This window comes from Pavona decussata, unplaced genomic scaffold (genome assembly GCF_977016875.1).
Source record: "Pavona decussata unplaced genomic scaffold, jaPavDecu1.1 SCAFFOLD_216, whole genome shotgun sequence".
Taxonomy (NCBI): domain Eukaryota; kingdom Metazoa; phylum Cnidaria; class Anthozoa; order Scleractinia; family Agariciidae; genus Pavona; species Pavona decussata.
The window spans coordinates 516,121-534,625 of record NW_028145621.1 but is presented as its reverse complement, the minus strand read 5'-3'; the positions used below and the strand labels follow the sequence as shown (position 1 = coordinate 534,625).

Sequence of the window (18,505 nt, the reverse complement as noted above, 5' to 3'; positions counted from 1 at the left end):
GTGGGCTCATTTCCCGAACAGCGGCTGGTGATCGAGCCTTAATGGTAGAGCATCCGAGCTATATAGTACTCGGAAGGTTATAGGTTCGTCTCCTGTTGGGAGAAGCCGGATTTTCTTTTTCTGAGTATGCCTGTGTCAGCGACTCAAACATCCGACATAAACTGGAACGACACACTCAAAGGTATGATCATCGTGTGATGTTCAGTAAAAATGAACACGAACAACTGGCTTCTTTGGTGTTGACGTTGCTTAGAAGAGTGCCGAGTGTTATTGGGTTGTGAGTTTTTTTGTTAGTGGGTGAGAAACGAAACATCACCTATGCAACTGGCCCTTAAAAACAGGTCAACACTGGTTAACCTGAGTGGCTGTCCTCTATTCTCACGCTGAACCGGCTATTGTTACTCATTGGCTGCATTAATGATGGTGCCTTCTAATACAGAGGTATTTTACACACTTAGCTAATGATTATGCGGCAAAGCATATTTAAGTGAGGGCCTATTAGAATCCTAAAAGAAAATTGGGGGTTACACTTATTTTTCAGAGACAATTAACCAACAATAATTCCAAAAAGCTTCTAAACCTATAACAGTGGAGCTGACAATGTATTGCATTTTTTTTCCAAATTGAGGCTTAATTATCTCTAAGTTTTTGTTTGGAGTCACATAACCTTTCCTAACCCCGCATAGCCATAAATCACTAAAAATACCTCCGTATAAGAGAGGCTTGCCCTGTGTTAGTAGGCGCCATCTTTAAGAAACCCGAGTTTCCCAGACCATTCCAAGATGCGTAGAACGCATGCGCACAAACGAAAGGAGGCAGCGTCCCTAAGTTGCCAAGAAATGTCATCAAAATTAACCGGCGTGACCACTAAATATGGACATCTTTGAACGAAATCAATACTAAAGTGCTTGCTATCGTCAAATCCGGACCAGGATGACGAAAGCAAGTAAAACAAAGACTAACTTTTCTAAAGATTCCTCGAGTTTTAAAAAAAAAATCACTTTCAGGTACAACATATCAGCTTTCTAATAAACATTGAACGAAGTAAATTCTGGTCTGCAAATCGACACGTGACAATACGGTACAACTTTTCTCTTTCATTTTTCTTTTATTTCATACTTAGCATATCTTATAATTCGCTATATTTATTTAAGTTCATTATTCTTTTTATTTTTTTTTCTGTTTACCGTTGAAAGTAGTTATTGGTTGATATTAGCTAAAGACCAGTTTCAACTTTAGAGACATACCATCCGTCCGGGGCGAACTTGGGACTGCGGCGTCAGATCGATTGGTATGCGTCCTGCGGCATTGGTGCTATGTGTACCGGTGAATGCGTCTACTACCCATAATCCGTCTTGTCAACCAGTACTGGTTGTTGGCTCAAGTTTGCCCCAGATGAACAATTCGTCTCTAATATATACAAAAACAGTATATTTTGTATTGGTTTGAAGATATTAAAAGTTATTAGAGTTTCGGCTTAGAATCTCTAAAGTTAAGATAAGATAAAAGAGTTATTCTCAGTGATAAGCAAAATCAGATTTGTCGCTTTTAAAGTTCAGTTCTTCAAGCTGAGTTAGAAAGTTGCAATAGGGCGTACGCCGCCTCCAATTCTCGAACACTTCTTTCCTGCGATACAATACAAGATCTTGACAAATTAACCAGGCTTTGAGCTGCCATTAGTTCCATAGCAGTGTAATTCGCAAACACAACTGGTGTTGATAAACTGAGCAATGCCTGGGCAGCGGTCATTTCATCTGCGCTGTAGATTCTGCGCATTTGTTTCCTGAGTGTATCGTGCTTGATTGGAGCACTTGGGGTGACTGGGTCAGCAATCTTTCGTTTCTTGCCGTGCGTAAACATTTCTTCGCCATTTGTAACGTTTCTCTTTCTCTTCTTAGCCGCCATCGCGCTTTCATCCTCAAAAGTTACTTTCTTTTGCCGCTTTACTTTCTGCGCCAGATTTATTTCTTGACTCGTTTCCTTTACTGAACCTGCACCACTAAGCTTGAGACTTTCCTCCTCTGACACATTTGTTCTTTTTCTTTGTGGTTCAGCTCTCTCCTTAGTCACGTGTTGGAAACCTCTGTAGTTTTTCGTGAAGTCGCAATGCCGAAACTTTTGCACCTTGGACGGCCTTTGACTCAGAACCTTTTCAAAACCCACTTGCTTGAGCAAATCAGCAAAACTGGCAAAATCGTTCACCTTCAGTTGCAGTCTCCACTGCTCCTTGTGCAGAACGTCTCTTTCAAAAAGTACTGGACTTGTGATTATAACCGTACTTCCTCCGTCGCACCATCGGATACAACGCCAAAATTTTCCAGAGTTGATTGTGGCGGAAAGCGCAGAAAAGAATTCATCAGTTTTAAATTCTTTTTTCTTGCCATCTTGATACGTTTCTCTGTCGTTCGACATATTGCTTTTAGGAATGTAACAGTTTTTTTTTCAGTGTGACACGATTGCGTGAAAACTGTTTTGGAGTCTCTAAACAGAGTCGTTTATGTGTACTGTTGCCACGAAAAGTATTGTGATGTAACTGTAAAAGAATGCGCGCGCTTCTAAAGCGCGCGCAAAGTAAGTGGCAGTCCTTTTTTGAATGGCTCTGTCTAAACTTTTTAAAATCGTTGTACGTAACTTAACATTTGTTAATTCAACAATGTTAGAACTACTTTTAGCATCCATATTAGATGACCAGATTAGTTCCACATCTTTTGTTAACTGACCATTTTGACAGATGTCTTTTTGTCGAACCTAGTTTAATCGCCTTAGCTCCCTGCACGACTCTCCTGTAGCTCAGTAGTAGAGCATCCGAACTAGTAATCGGAAGGTCTTAGGTTCGACTCCTGATAGGAGCATTCGGAATTCCTTTTTCCGAGTTTGCCTATGTAATAATACATCATTCTCAGATGTATTTTCGCCAGTCAGGACGAAGGCATACTAGGAAAAAAATCCGAGTTCTACCAAAAGGAATCAAACCAATGACGATTCGATTACTAGGACAGATCTTTTGCCGAGTATCCCTGTGTCACTGAAAAAGTCTGTCACTTATTCATCAGGAGTAAAACATAACATCACATTTTTTCACATGAATGTCTTGAGTCCGATCAAACATTTTGTCCAACATTCAACAATGTATACATCGTTTTAGCTGGTTTGTCAACAACGTTACATGTCAACGACCAATCAGATTTAAGTTCCCAGTCCCCAATCCGACAACGTAGGCAGCAGTTCAAAACAGCAGGGCCAGAGATTGTCGACGCGAGAACACAGAAGCTTTGAAATTAAGAGTTCAATTTTGCCCAAAATCTCATGATCCTGATTTCGCGCTGGTCGTTTGTAAGCGCGATCAGAACCGCTTCAAACTCGCTAGATATAGTTAGACTTGTGGGTTTCCTACACTTTAAAATAAAGCGAGAGTACGTGGTAACGGGACGCATGAAGACGGTCTAATTGCAGGTGCATTTTTTTCCCGACTGTCCTTCAGGGTTGACGCTGTGATTTTGTTTGCAGCGAGAACTCGAGGACAAGAAAATCTTAAACAACACATAACACGGTTTGTTTAATATAAGGTCGCCGGAGATATAATACGTAGAGTGGCCGATCTCACTTTGAAAAACATACTCGGTTTCCTCGCTGTGGATTTCTGTCTAATTACCGTCCATTCTCCAACCGCCGGATGTTACTAATCCTACAATTATAGTATTTGCAGGGGAAAGAAGGTCCAATGTTTTCGGCCGGAATCTGGTTCACGGCTGATGTGGACTTTTGTAAGTGGCAAAAGCACGATCTTCTAAGGGAGGGTAGTGGGCAACCTCTTTCCTACGCTTCCCCCCTGTAAATTGGGGGTGTCCTTCTCAAGGGAAAAGCCCAGGGAACTAGTTTGGGGAGGGGTGTCTTGGGAGATTCTCCCTAGAAAAATTAATAAAAACTGGAGTTGAATTAGTTTATTTTGTTGTATTTTATTTGTATAACAAACTTTGCAGAAAAACTTTGCTGTAAAACATATTATTAATAATAACAAGCAGTTAGAAATTTAAAACTGTTTCAGGAATAGAAATGACCCCATTCTCTCCTTATTGTTCTGAAAGTACTTCTTATAGAACTAGTCTGGAGAATTTGCTCACACATTTACCTTTGGTGATCCTTTCTTTGATAAATTCTCAACTTTATTTTTCATCAGGAAGTCATATTTTAAGAAGAAACCAGTATGCTGGTCAATTTCGGGCTTAAACGGTTTTGATATTGAGAGCCGACAACACTATCTAGACATAATTTTTTCAACACTTGTCTTCTAGCATGCTTATCAAAAACTATACATTTCATTTTATTCAAGGCAAGTACTTTGTACTCTGAAGTTAGAATATGCCTATAATTCACACTAGCGCAACTTCTCTATTGCAGGCATTAAGGCCTGTTTTGACGGTGCGCACTAATACCGAATTATTTTTGGTGTGGATTATGACTGTGCGGGGAGAGCAGATCTGAGGAAGAGCTATGGAAATCCAAAAAGAAAAGTAGGCCAGGGGGTAGCCAGGCATTTTTTTTAGAGATAATTAAGCAACAATTATTCTAAAAAACAGAAAAATACAAAGTAATGTATGGCGTTTCTTTTTTTTCAAAATTGAAGCTGTATTATCTCTAAAAAACGCATGGTTACCCTAAATTTCCTTTTTGAATACCAAGAGCACTTGCTAAGTTCTGCTTTCTCCGCATAGTTTTAAACCGCGCAAAAACATCCCTGTATTAGTAGGCATCACCCATAGGAAACCCGAGTATCTCGAGATGCGCAGAACGAATGCGCAGTAACAAAAGTAGGCACCGTCCTTAACACTAGCTAGTCATAATTTTTTCAATACTTGTCTTCTAGTATGCTTATCAAAAACTATACATTTCATTTCATTCAAGGCAAGTATTTTGCACTCTGAAGTTAGAATATGCCCATAATTTACACTAGAGCAACTTCTCCATTAAAGACATAAAGGCCTGTTTTGCCTTAAGGGAGTAGGTCACTCCAGACATCATGTTTATCTTTTCAGTTTTAATCCACCAATAAGTAAATACTGAGTTGACGGTTACTCACCGTTGTTTGAGCTATTGTGTTACTTCAGATCCATACAAAAATCGTCTCTGAAGTAGCCCGAAATTCGAATTAAGCACCGCCATTTTGATTAGCACATAGCAGCACGGCCGCCTTTTGTTACGTCATTCCGTCCAAGAGGCGAAACATATGGAAATGGCTTCGGTAAGAGTAATAATGCTTTATTTTCCAATCTTTTTCTTCCTTTACGTTTTTTATGGATCTGTTGTCACAGTCTCAAGCCGAACGCGATAACATTTTCGATCAATAACGAAATAGCAAATTTACCACGAAAAAATAAAATCAGTGTTACAAGCTGCGTTTGAGATCCGCGTCAATAGGACATTTTCACTATAGCGTCATTTTGCTACAACTATCAGAATCCTTCTGGTTTTTGTTTTCTCATTCCAATCAGAGCTATTGTTCTTTGCTCTCCGTTGGGATTACAAAATTTGAATTTGAAAAGGAAAACGAAATGAATTCTGATAGTTGTAGTAAAATGACGCCATCATGAAAATGGCCTATTATTTATTTCGTTTGACGGAATGGCGTCACAAAAAGCGGCCGGGCTACTAAGTGTCATTCAAAATGGCGACGCTCAATTTTTTTTTGGATAGATCGAATGCACTTCAGATATTCCAAAAACGGTGAGTAACGCAACTCAGTATTTACTTGTTATCGACACATGATTTCTGAAGTAAAGGCCGGTAGCGTTCCACCAGTTTGTTTATAAAAGGTAGGCAAGTTATGCACACAGGTATAAAATGGGAAAAATTGGAGTAACTCTATAAGTGGCATACACTTCAGAGGCTAGGTTTAAAATAGGGTATGAAAATATCATATTTTGGTCTAAAGTCGACCTTATTCGTATTCTGGTGGTTGAAACTGGAATAAGCTTGCAATGGATGGCCAACCAGCAGGAAGCTCATTGTATAGATAGGGTTTATCAGCCACCTATTTTTAGGTATTGTTAGTATGACTTTAAAAACCCAAGACAAATAGTAATCAACCGAAAGCCACAAACAATGGTTCCACGAGCCTTGTTTCAAAAGTCAAAAGCTAATTTAGTTTAGTTCCATGTGAACTACAATATTACCAGTAAACATTGGGAAACGGTTGTTGACCTCGGGGGAACTCATCCAAGGGCAAAAGTCCCCGAAGAGTTTGGCTTCTTCGTCCCCTACCTCCTCGTGAGGCGTTCAATCAGTACGTTAGTTGGGGATCATAAAGTAAAACGCCAGTGTTGATCCTATTATGGTAATAGCCGTGATCCAAAAGAACGCAATGTCCAGCACTGCGGCTGCGTGGTGCCAGTCATTGACCTTGGCATCCGTCTCCTGTGTGTCCTTTAAGTGAGCCACAATGGAGCGCATACCATGAACAATCTCTTCCATCCGTTCATCCGAGGGCGTTATCGATAGATTCGACCCCGTGGAGGCATGGCCGAAGCACTTGCTGCCCATCTCACCTTCACCTCTCTTTGGGATTCCCATCTTTGGCATGGAAACAACCAGATGATTTTGACTCCGGTGGATTTCATATGGAGCGCCCTGCACTTTGGTGGAGTAGAAACTCCTATTTTTCTCGTCTTGCTTCAACTTATTTCGCTCGTCGGACGGCAACGCCAGCAACATTGGACCTAGAATGTCGAAAATCAGCTTGCGGAACCAGCTGGGCATATTTCTTTCCGGATCACGATGATACACTCTCAAAATAGAACACGTGACAATCAGGGCCACTGTGACCTGCACCAGGACCGTAACAGAGTACTTGCCAATCAAAGGTGTCACTTCTGAAGTCCGTGGCACGTTGTCTGTGAATACCATCATGAATACAGTGAGACCCAGTAAGATGGTTATGACGAGGCCCATGCGCTCACCCGACTCAGGTGGAAGATAGAAGGAGAAGACAGTGAGCACAGCGAGGACTATGCACGGAACGATCAGGTTCATCATGTAGAATAGAATTCGCCGCTTCACGTGAATCGTGTATGTGATATCGATGAAGGGGTGTGGACAGCACGAATACGTCACCTCATTCCGTTTCAGAGGAGCATCCAGTAATTTCCACTCACCGCTTGTGGTGTATTTGCTGAGGTCGGCAGATTCACGCTCTTTGGTGAGGTTTAGCTTGTTAACTAAAATGGAAGGTTAAAAGACAGTTAATCGGTACAGAATTTGTTCGACAGCGGTCCAGCTTCTCTGTATCAATAACATTTGTGTTTTCCTATTAAACAAGGCTTAGAATTGATTGATGCCTCGTATAACCCTGCATAAAGGTCTCCCACACCAGAAAGGATGGACGAATTAGGTTCTACACAGATACATGTTTCTGTAATATAATGAATTAATATTATTATTAGTTGCTAGTTGTAAGATTACATTATTGATAATTGAGGATGAGAAGATACGAAGTTTACGAAGTTACTTGCTGTCATTAAAATAATATTATAATGACGGATATAATTTTTAAAACCTTTTTAAAAACTGTGCAGCTTTTACGGCAGTGAAAGAAGTTACTACACCAGGGGAACCTCAGTTGTTCAAAGAGCGGATAACTCTATCCCGTGGATAAATCGCTATGCAACGGCCTGTAACTGTTCTCCAACCAATACATTTTATCTGCAGAATAGCGACCTATCCGCTGGATAGAGTTATCCACTCTTTTAACAACTAGGGAACTGTACTGAGCACTTATATTTAGTTTTATCTTTCCAAGTCAGGTGCTAGTCAGCTGGAGCCGAATTTAATTTGGCGGAAAATGGCGCGAAATTAGAACAAACTGTCCAGCGGTATTCATGCCATATGAGCCAAGATCGCCAAGATGGCGAGTTGAGGGAAAACATGCAACATGTCTTTGGATTTGAAACGTTTTAAAATCCTGCTTCGATGGCTACATAATTTAAACATCATTCGGAATCCTGGCCACATTTCTATGTGCATTCTGTTGGGTGCAAAACCCGAAATAGCGAATCGTTGCTTGCTCAAAGATGACTTTCCCAGCTCTTGGTCTGCAATCCACTTACTTTGCTCACAAGGAAATTAAGGACACAAGGTAAGCGCTTATAGGTCTCCAAATAACGAAATAGAACCAAAACAAAGGCTTTTTACTGGTCATCAAATCTTAATTTTTTCAGATCAACGTGTAGGTGTAAGAACAGTAAACAATACGTAACGCATAACTATCTTACAATTCAATCGATCCCATATTCATACAATTCGCTCATGTTCGCCTGGAATCGTTGTTTCTATACTCGGAAAACTTGGTCATAACGCTATGAGATTAATGCAAATTGTTAATGGGTTAATATATTTACGTACATGTAAGGTGCAAATCAGTAAAGGTGAACTTGACTTACACTGTATAATATTATCAATAGTGTATGCTTGTTGTTACTCTATACATGATGATGATGATGATGATGATGATGATGATAGGTTTAACATTTCATACCAAGAAGTTTATAGATTTTGCTACAGCGCATGATCTCACAGTATGCTGTTCTAGAAAATATACATACCCCTACCCCTCCCCCATGAACATTGTTATGGTTTGAACATCCCTACCCCTCTGGAGATTCCAAATGAGCTTCATACTTTCCTTTGCAGTATTTGGCCTTTAACACCCTTCTTCCCTCTTGGAATTTCCAATGAACTTCCTTTTGGGGTGGAGGTATGAATAGTTTCAGGAATCACAAAATGAATAAATATGCTTAGGCCAGACCACTGGCCCTAGACCCTGGCTGGGATCTCCATATAACAGTGATTTCAGATTCTCAAAAAAGGGTTATAGCAGTTCTTTCTGACGAGTAGTTGCTTTCCCTAATAGGCTTTTAGATAACACTTTCTTTTTTCACCTTCTCTGTTTCTTTTGGAAAATATGTCCAGAACTATGATTCCCAGCAATTCCTGCTCTATGATTCTGTTGTCTTTGCTACAGCCCTGGGATAACTACAGTACATCTAATAACACTTAAAAAACAAAAAACAAAAAAAACAAAAAAAAAAACAAAGAGCCTTGAATTGTATGTTCCTTGAGTACAGTGTCCACCACCATTCTGGGACAGGAAACATTTTCTATTGTACCTGCCTTCTTTTGTTTTATACTGGGAGGCTCAGGACTCTGCCGAGGAGGAAAGGAAAGGTATCCCTTTTGTAAATCTTCAATAGGAAATGGTAGCCCCTTCACACACCTACAGTAGAAACACTTGGGAGTAAACCCCCCCCCCCCCCCACCTGCTCCCCTCCACATAGTAGATTGCACAAAAGTAGGCAAATCACATCACAAAAGTATGTGAATCACATCAAAAAGTGACTATACTTTAAACTTGCATGTTGCACTGTAAATGTCTCCTACCTGTGTACGTCCAGGAACCAAATATAAGTGGGCATTTCTGCTCATCAAATGGAAAATAACTGATATCAATTTTGCAGATGCTGTGAATCTCTGTTGGGGCAAACCATTCGATATATCCTGTGTATTTTATCGTTGCCTTGGTGTCAAAATTATATATTGCTCCTGTTTCACCAAAACCAATGCTGTGAACAGAATTTAGAAAAGAGGAGTGAATTAGCTGAAAAATAATCTATTCATAACTAACAAAGAAATACACAGAACTTTATATAACACAATCAAATAAACAACTACACAAGCTCCTGATCAAAACAAATATAAAAACATTGAGTATAAGTTATAAAGGGCTAGATGTATATAATAGTTCAACCCATTAAGCCCTAACAGTGATCAGCACCAAATTTCTTCTTGTAATATCAAGGCTTATTCAACCCCCGAGGTAATGAGAATTAAGGGTGTGATCACACAAGGGGTTAATTTTGTTGATATTTGATAACTTCTCCCCAAGTTCTTTTATAAGAAAAGTTTGGGGATAAGATAGGAGAATTTTTGAGGAAGATGCTTTTGAAAACATTGATCTCAGCAGTTTGCAGGACATCTTGTGACATCTGAAATAGCTCGTCACAAGTCTCTTAGTAACTTGGTGGTGTATGGTGAGAGCACTCGCCTCCCCCCAATGTGGCCCGGGTTCGATTCCCAGACTCAGTGTAATACAATGTATGTGGATTGAGTTTGCTGTTGGTTCTAGTCCTTGCTCTGAGAGGTTTTCCTCTCTCCTCAAAAACCAACATTTCCAAATTCCAATGTGGTCTAGGTATTATTGTCAACCAATTTATCATGAGCGTCTGGCTCAGGAGATTGTACAAGCACTCCCCGTGTTATTGAAATTAAATAAATTACCTTTACAGAAGGTCAAGAATTTGGTTCCCCCTTGGGACTCAGCTGTTTTTTGTTAACCCATGCTCATGGCATAATGAATATAACATCTTTCTCGTGTCTGTTTATTACTCTTGGTAGTAAGGGGGATTGTTCAGTTGTCTGGCACTGGTCTCCTCATCTTGTCGTTTCAATGAGAAAAATGTTACCCCACTTTGTCCTTCCATACCCTGTGATGGATCCCATCGGGAGAAGGGGACAGAAGTGGTTTCATTGTCACCTGACGCTGCAGGAGCTAAGTGTCAGCCCAGATGAGCTATTTGGCTAATTTAACCCTTTTAGGCACAGCGTCATAAGTGTCATCTATACTCTCCTCACTGTTCTCAATAAATTTCTCATGGTACTAGTTTGAAGAGGTTGTTAACCCTTTAAGCTCTAACAGTGATTGATCAGCATCAAATTTCTCCTTGTAATATCAATGCTTATTCAATTCCTGAAGTCATTTGAGAGTTAGGGATATGATCACCCAAGGTGAATTTTCTTAATATTTTAACAAGTTCTCCCCAGAAAGGTATGGGGACAAGATGGGAGAATTTGTGCTAATTTCCCTTATTCTCTTGGCCCATGTGTTTGATAAAGTAGTGATATTGTAAGCCATTAGAGAAATTATTTGTAAATTTCAGTTTATTTGTTCTTACTTGTTGTAAAGGATGATGTCGGGTTTCCAAATCAGTTTTGGGTCAACATTGATGCTTTCTATTCCACCATAGTTATTAGGGTTCCATTGTAGAAATGGGTTGGTCCACATCTGTGTGCAGAAGTAAAAAAGAAACAAAAAAGCATAGCATTTTAACAGTTGAAAAAGAGGTCGATAAAATTGTGAAATGTTTGATTACTTCCTTATTATTTTTTGACCAAGGTTAGTACATTGTAAGTAGCAGTGGGATGGCAGCTGTACACAACTACTATGACTATGTTACCTATTTTTTATAGTTTATAAATTTAGTTAGGAGATCTTTACAAAGGGCTAACTTCACGGTCCTCCCTTCAAATGTATTATATGTACAATGTTTATTATTGCATATGCATTTGCATAAAGTATTATAAGGGGTACAACTTTGTTTCATGTACGTTAACAGGCTACCTCTTCGGTAAAACTTGGCATGTGAAAGGGTTGGGGTTTTATCTCTGGTCGGAGCCTCCCCGTACGAAACCTATGTATAATTCTAAAGAAACACGATTAAAATGTTTCCTACATGTATTTCCTTCGTAACATATCAGAGCGCGCTTTTACGAAAAGTTGTTTTGTAATCGTGGGTGTAGTCCATAAATGTTGTGTGTCCTTGTTCTTGACTCTGTTACTTCTTTCTCAGTTGTTACTTCTTTCTAGTGTTAAAGGGGAAGTATCACGCAAATTTGCTGTCATTTCAAAACCCAAAATTGTTTGCCTGTCAGCAGAAACAACGAAATAATTGTCAAGTTTGATATAAATTATCATCTCAGTGAAACAAAACTGTCGATTAGTACCTCTGGCCAGAGACAGAGTAGGCCAGTATGGATTGAAACTTGAAAAATGTTAGGCTAATGTTTTTCAAGTTCTCGCATTTTTGTTTCCAAAATGCGCTAGAACAGTTCACGAGTTGTTCCTTTAAAGAATTGAGTTAATTTCTTTCCTCTTTTCATTCTAGAATTGTTTGGCAGCTGATTGAAGGTCTTATTTCATCATTTTTAACAAAAGATATCAAAAACCCCGTGATACTTCCCCTTTAAATTGTGCGCATGCACAAAACCAAAGTGCAGAGTTCTTCTTTGCAAGCATCAGGGCATGGTAGTGTCAGAACCATCAGGTTGAATTTTAACTTGTCTCCAACGCGACCCTCTTGTACTTACTTGTCTCAGCCACACTTTACTGGAAAGTATTTGATTTTTGCTATCCTGTGGAAACACGAGAACAAAAATCCCAGTGAATTATTGCTTGGCCATCACTGAGTATTATTCATTTAAGGAATACATGGGACCTAGATTTTGTAACTAAACTATGGTGGCATTTACAACGCCAAATGCAAAAGAACGGCCGCTTTTGGTTTAGTTATTATTTGTAGAGTGTTTAATTGTTTTGGTAAGCTTCCACTGGAAGACTTTGGGTTACAAAAACCTTATGCTTAAAGAGTATCTTATGAGGAATGGTTCGTGGACTCGGGCCGAGAAAACAATCTTAGACCAGCTGTGATCTTGAGTTGATTGGCCAGTTGTTTGAAGCTATCCTCGAATTTTGCCGTTAGAGAAACGATCTTCAAAATCACAATTCTATTTCTATGATCTCACTTAATTACAAGGCGTAAATCCATTAGAAAACGGTCTGTTACAGTTGAAAAGTTAACCACGATACTTTTCAGTACTTAAACACAAAAAGGTAATCTTTTTGTGTTTCTCATGTGTTCGTAAATCAAACCCCAGGCTCGTAACCAGTATATAGACGGGCAACGATGGTGGTTGCCTCGGCAAAATTTCGGCGGAAGTTCAAGTTGTACAAAGCATCTGCTTAAAACTTTCGGCGGAAACGATTTTAAGAAATAGTTTTGGACGGACTTTAAACAAGCAAGGAAAGATTTTGGTCATTGTGAGTTATAGTTTGCTGTCTTTATAGCTGAGCGAGTGGCAGAGAATTTCTTCCCTCCAGACCTAATCTTGTTGTGTTTTGGGGATTCTGTGAGTTGAAATATTCGGAGCTACTGTATTTGAAGGTAGAGTGAACTGAACCAAACAAAGGAGAGACGCGTTGCTTTTTGCCTTTTTCGTGCACGCCAATATCGTATTTATTTGTATATTTCCTTTTATATACTTAAATGTTTGGTCTGGCTAAAGGATCTGACCCTATTCATTGCGCAAATGCCACACATTGACATTCAAATCCTAGCAGTATGCATGATGTTTGTCCCATAAACCTATTTTAATGGCCTTAGCTCCCACGAGTCTCCTGTAGCTCAGTGGTAGAGCATCCGAACTTGTAATCGGTAGGTCTTAATTGTAGGTGCTGATAGGAGCACTCCGGGATTTCCTTTTTCCGAGTATGCCTGTGTCATTCACTGAACAATTCATCATTCTCAACTATTCTTCGTTGTTTCCTTACCAGGTATATAAGTTGGCTGTATGCCAAATCAAACTTGACTTCAATCGCTTGTGATTTGTTCATCACAGGCAAGGCGTCTTTTTTGTAGTCATTGAACAAATCCTTGATCAACTTGTGTTCGTGATCATCTTGGTGAAGGCCTGAGAAAAAAAAAGCGAAAGTGAGATTGAACACCCTAGCTAACTATCGCAGCTTTGTTGTACTTAATTATATTTGGCCAAATTGAGAGGAAGTTGAAAACTTTGCCTGACTGTGACGTAACTATATAATGGCGTTATGTCAAGCAAAGAAGACGAATTGAAACTCTCCCTCTTGTTTCTCGTGAGATTCGTATGACCTCGTACGTTCTCTGGTCTGTGATAGAGCATGCTTTGATTTGCTTAAAAGTTTCACTGCATGGAATTGAAATTAAAAGCTCGTTTGGCCTCAAGTTAATGGACTCTCATTGACACGCATAGTGATTTTAACAATTCATTAATTTTGAGCCTAAAAAAAATCTTTTGAGAAAAGCTTTTGAGTCAGTAGTATTTTGAGTGTGGCACTGTTTGTCGCATCGTACAAGGTGGTTTTAACTTTTATTATGGTGAGTGACATCTATTATTGTGACCGTTCAAATGAACTGCAGTGAGCAGTACTTTCTTTTGGTACGCTTTATCGCTTTGTACAATGATAGGTCAAACTTTTGAGTCTGTGGGTGAAATTTTCCAATGAAAGCTACTGAACAGCACTTTCCTTTGATGATGTTTATAATGTTGTACAAGGTGGCTGAAATCCTATTAGTGTTACCGTTAAAATGAACGCTAGCGAGCAGTACATTCTTGTGGTGCTCTTTATCGCGCTGCACAATGGTGCTTCAAAGACCTTCAAACAGTTGCGCCATTAGGTGAAATTCCTATCAGTGCGACGATTGAAGTGAACTGAGCTACACTACTGCTCTTGTTGTCCATTTGCTCTCTCGATTCTTTGTAAAGGGAAATTGAAGATTTTTTTCTTGTCTTCAATATAAAAGCAATAAACTAGAGCAATCTAGATTGGAGGAAAATTTGCAAATGGAATGCTGTGGTATGAGGAGCCTGTGCCAGTCTTTCAACAATTGATCTGTTCTTTACTACGCATGTTAAACCTGTTACAACATTTCAAAACAGCTGCTGTTGCGGGTTAGTTGAGTTCAGGATGGTTATGATAAACAACAAGGGCGACTGAGATACATACATGCAACGTTCTTAGCTATACAAATAATCATTAGCCATATTATTAAAAGGTGGTTTATTCAACCTGATCAATAACACTTGTAAGTGTCTTAAAATAGACGTGTACCGTGCCTTAATTATAAGATGGTATCTGTTCACAAAATTAAACAACCTGTTGTGAAGAACAAGGACTTTGTTTGGTTCGTTTCATCGTCTTAGTGCTCGGGGAGTTTTGATGGTTGAAATGCTAATGTTTGTTTTGTTTTTGGCAATTAACAACTCAGCACCGAATGAAATATGCTCCCGGCATGTAAAGAACTTGAGGTGGCCATTTCATAGAGAAAACGACTGGATACTGACTTATTTAGTTGCTTGAATGATTCAAGTGAGAGCTAATTAATATAATTCGCTAAAAGCATCGCTTATTTTAGTAAAAGCCTTAAAAGCAAAGAGGGATTTCACCAGAACTTTCGGTATAGGGAGATAATGTGCCACTCAGTTCTGATTAGTATTCCGTTTTATCGTCAAGACGTACATATCTGTTATTGAACTAAACAAAACACTCTAACTAACCAAACAGTTGAAATTAACGATGTTACAGTGTTAGAATAAACAACAGACAAGGTGTACTCTAAAACAGCATTCGAATTTCCGTGCTATCATCGGTGGTGTATCTCAGCGAGGCGCTAATTACAACGACCAGAACATGCTGAAATTAAAATGAGCAATTTTCAATCGTAATAATTAGTTTACCTTGTGATGTTACAACTCTTAAGAATGTCAAAAGTGTGCCAAGAACCAGAAATCTTCGTCTGGTGGAGCAAGTGTCCATAGCGAACCAACAGCTCATCGTCTTATTGCATTGTTATTTGTCCTTCGATGTGGATCAAACGGATTCTAACATGAGAGCAGGAGTTCAAATTCTTTAGTATGTAAATTGCAGTATCATATACCTGCGGGAGATATTTTTTAGGAATGCTATGTCAGCAGGGATGGATCATGTCTTTTGGCGTACAAAGAGATAAGGTTAAAGTAAACAATTTATAAAACGACATAGTTTGTTACCTACAGAGTTTCATCGTTAATGGAAATTTAATGACATTGCCGTTATTGTGTTACCTTAATATCGACTATTCATTATGAAGGCCTATTGCATTTCACTATTGTTTTTTGACGTTTGTATTTTCAATTTAACGTTCCTTCGAACTAATCTGACAGACAATCGTGTCAGCAGATCTGGGTGATGATGCGCACCCCAGACCAAAACTTTACGATTCTGTAGTTGACTTGAACCGGCAACCAGAGTCATGATCAGTCATCTGTGTTTTCTTCCTTGTCAGTTAATGGAAAATAACTTTATGAATATTTCCCCAGGGAACCTGACCACGCGAGGCCAGGCAATCAGTGAAAACCCGTTATTGATTGCCTTTTAAATGCCTGTTTTGATTAGCGATGTGAGCTATTCACATACAAAAAGGGCTGGTGGGAGAGAGAAACACCCGCGTGCCATCTTGTGTTTGAACCTTGTGCTTGTGTCGCAAATAAAACCAGCCTTTTATAACTTCAAGAACTGAACTGAACCTGTCCTTTTCCGGGTCTTTTCAAGTGCACACAAAATTATCATGTAGCCTTTCAGCCGTCGACGAATTGTATCTCTTATCCAGCTTTGACCTAAGTTCAGAAGAATCACTCGCCAGGAGGTAAATGCACGAACCATCAATTATGCTACCTATAACTTTATTTCAAGTATTAACTGCTGTATAACCTTCGAGCAAAGTGTCTTCTCCCCTCCCGCTACCCCCTCCGAGAGCTTGCTCGCAGGTTAATTGCTATATTTACACTTGATACTAGTAAGAGCCCTCTGGGGATATAAGAAACTTCCTTTTTTGCTCAAGTTGGATAGTTTCTGGTAAATAAGTGCCAAAAACTCGTTCAATTTTGGACAAATTGGATTTGGCTTATAGTACAGATTGACGCACTGAGGGCCGTTTCCGTGCCAGCTGCACATCAGGGATAACAAGAATCGACGTCATTAACGGCTTTCTGGAACCGAAACATGAAAATGATATTTTTTGGAGCAAATACAAAAATGAAATGGCAAAAATTCAGAAGAATTCTGCTTTATTACCAAAATCCAGCAATAAGATGAACAAAAAGTTTAATAGATGTAGTAGAGGCATTAGCTTCCGCCAAAGTTATTAAAACCAATATTTTCTTTTATGCGTATAATTGCATGGGAAAATGGAATAGAAATGTTTTGCAAAGCATTGAAACGGTAACGTACGTTGGAAGATTCCATTGGTCATTTTTCTTGCCAGTTTTTCTAAAAAAAATGACGTGGTCATTTTGCATTTGCTCAGTCCCAAAACAGTGACAGGTCACTTTGGATTTCTGGAAAAAAAGCAATGTTGGAAATTTTCTATGATCACTTTCTTGTTATTTTTTTTTTTTTATTATAGTGGCGTTAGAAATTGCCTGGTCCAAAAACTAACGTCGGTAATTTCTAGGGTCGTTTTCCGTTACATATTTTACATATCGACGCTAAAAAATTTTACATCGTCGTTTACAGTTACACGAATGGAAAGTAGCACATTCCAACAAAAGTCGTTTTTTTTCAACATCTTGCAAAATTAAATGTTTTGTCAAATGTACCCTCCATATGAAAAACACTGCAAACCGGTTTATTTGAATTAGTAATTTGCCTCACAGAAACTGTATTCAAATTTAACCAATGACTGAAACGTACCGCTGTCATTTGGACGAGGATTTCATTTATAGGTCCAGAAGTGAGAACCACAACACACGATGACCCAGAGTTTGTCTGCGAATGAAGGGATCGATAGTCACTGAATTCGTTTTAGTCCAACATTACTGTTTGAATAGCTTACCATGTATCTTCTAGTTTTTAGACGCCTTGGTCTTGGTCTGTCGGTCTGAGATGTCGTGCGATGAATCGTTGCCAAGCATGAAAGTGTTTATTTAAACTGTCTGACATGGGAAGTCTTTCCCATGATGCTATTCTAAGCTTTGCAATCTGCTTCATTATTCTGGATGTCATTTTGCCATAGTGGATTGATTGGACATCAAGAATGTGCCATCAGGCATGACTAGTTTGTCTTAGTTTTTGCTTACTAAGTGCCAATATAATGGCACAAATTTATGTCACCCAAAACACATTTTGAGATTCACAGTGAAAAGCTTCATACATTGACAGTTGCACTGGGAAACAGAACTTTGTAGAAGATAAATTTCGGTACAGTTTGACATGCTCTGGCTGGTTTCCATACAGTCGTTTGATTTATTTTATCGCCGAAAAATGATCCAACATCTCTCACAGAGATCTTTGCGATTGGTTATTGCAAACACATGTTCCGTCTGTTCTCCCTTGTCAGAGGGACCAATCCCTGTGATTGCTCAGTACTTCTTCAGTGATCATAGCGCTTGAAGGGATCATCATGGAAGCCTGGCTAAAGACACAGACTTCGCTCGTGCATTTCATTGGCATGAGCTACGTGACCACTGTTACTGCGAAACGCGGTTTAGATTGACCTATCAACTTGGAACGTGGAAGAGGTATTGGTTTCCATGGCTCCGACATTACACTAGACTTGCTTATCAGTTTTTTGTTTCGGTTCTGATCAAATGACCGCGCCATCAGGCATCGGCGTTTTAAGCCATTAGCATTGTCTGGAACGTCTTTTCATTTTGTGTCAGTAATTTTTAACACGCGACGTTAAAGAACCAACGTTAATAAACAAAGGCACATTGCATGTGCGCTGTGTGTGAGCTGGGATTTTTATTCATTCATTTACTTTACGTGCCGTGAATTGAGTGGAAGAGATAAGCGTGATATGGATCAATATTGGAGAGATAGCGGCAGTCA

At 39.2% G+C, this 18,505-nt stretch overlaps 2 protein-coding genes and 1 long non-coding RNA gene across 6 annotated transcripts in view; 1 reads left to right on the top strand and 2 right to left on the bottom strand.

The window, feature by feature from the left end:
- Positions 1-1,135: 1,135 nt before the first annotated feature.
- On the bottom strand, positions 1,136-2,494 carry LOC146459805 (uncharacterized). The gene has a single exon (XM_085088905.1). It carries the CDS (start codon positions 2,410-2,412, stop codon positions 1,564-1,566), a length of 849 nt encoding a protein of 282 aa, XP_084945031.1. The 5' UTR covers positions 2,413-2,494; the 3' UTR covers positions 1,136-1,563.
- A 1,432-nt stretch (positions 2,495-3,926) lies between these two features.
- LOC146459804 (neuronal acetylcholine receptor subunit alpha-3-like) lies at positions 3,927-18,348 on the bottom strand. 4 transcript variants are annotated; one of them, XM_085088917.1, is made up of 7 exons: positions 17,369-18,348; positions 15,376-15,519; positions 13,433-13,572; positions 12,193-12,237; positions 11,001-11,110; positions 9,430-9,611; positions 3,927-7,211 (listed from the first exon to the last, which is right to left on the bottom strand). In XM_085088917.1, the coding sequence occupies exons 2-7, from the start codon at positions 15,470-15,472 to the stop codon at positions 6,286-6,288; spliced, it is 1,500 nt and encodes a 499-aa protein (XP_084945043.1). In that variant the 5' UTR covers positions 15,473-15,519; positions 17,369-18,348; the 3' UTR covers positions 3,927-6,285. The 4 variants fall into 4 exon arrangements, with proteins under 4 accessions (XP_084945043.1, XP_084945041.1, XP_084945042.1 ...); XM_085088915.1 differs by having other exon boundaries at positions 15,376-15,575; positions 17,369-18,347; XM_085088916.1 differs by having other exon boundaries at positions 15,376-15,575; positions 17,511-18,347.
- LOC146459803 (uncharacterized) overlaps positions 7,218-18,505 on the top strand; it is a 46,245-nt gene continuing 34,957 nt past the window's right edge. The window contains exon 1 of the long non-coding RNA XR_014857815.1: positions 7,218-8,128. This is a non-coding gene — a long non-coding RNA (uncharacterized LOC146459803). The remainder of the gene's footprint in view (positions 8,129-18,505) is intronic.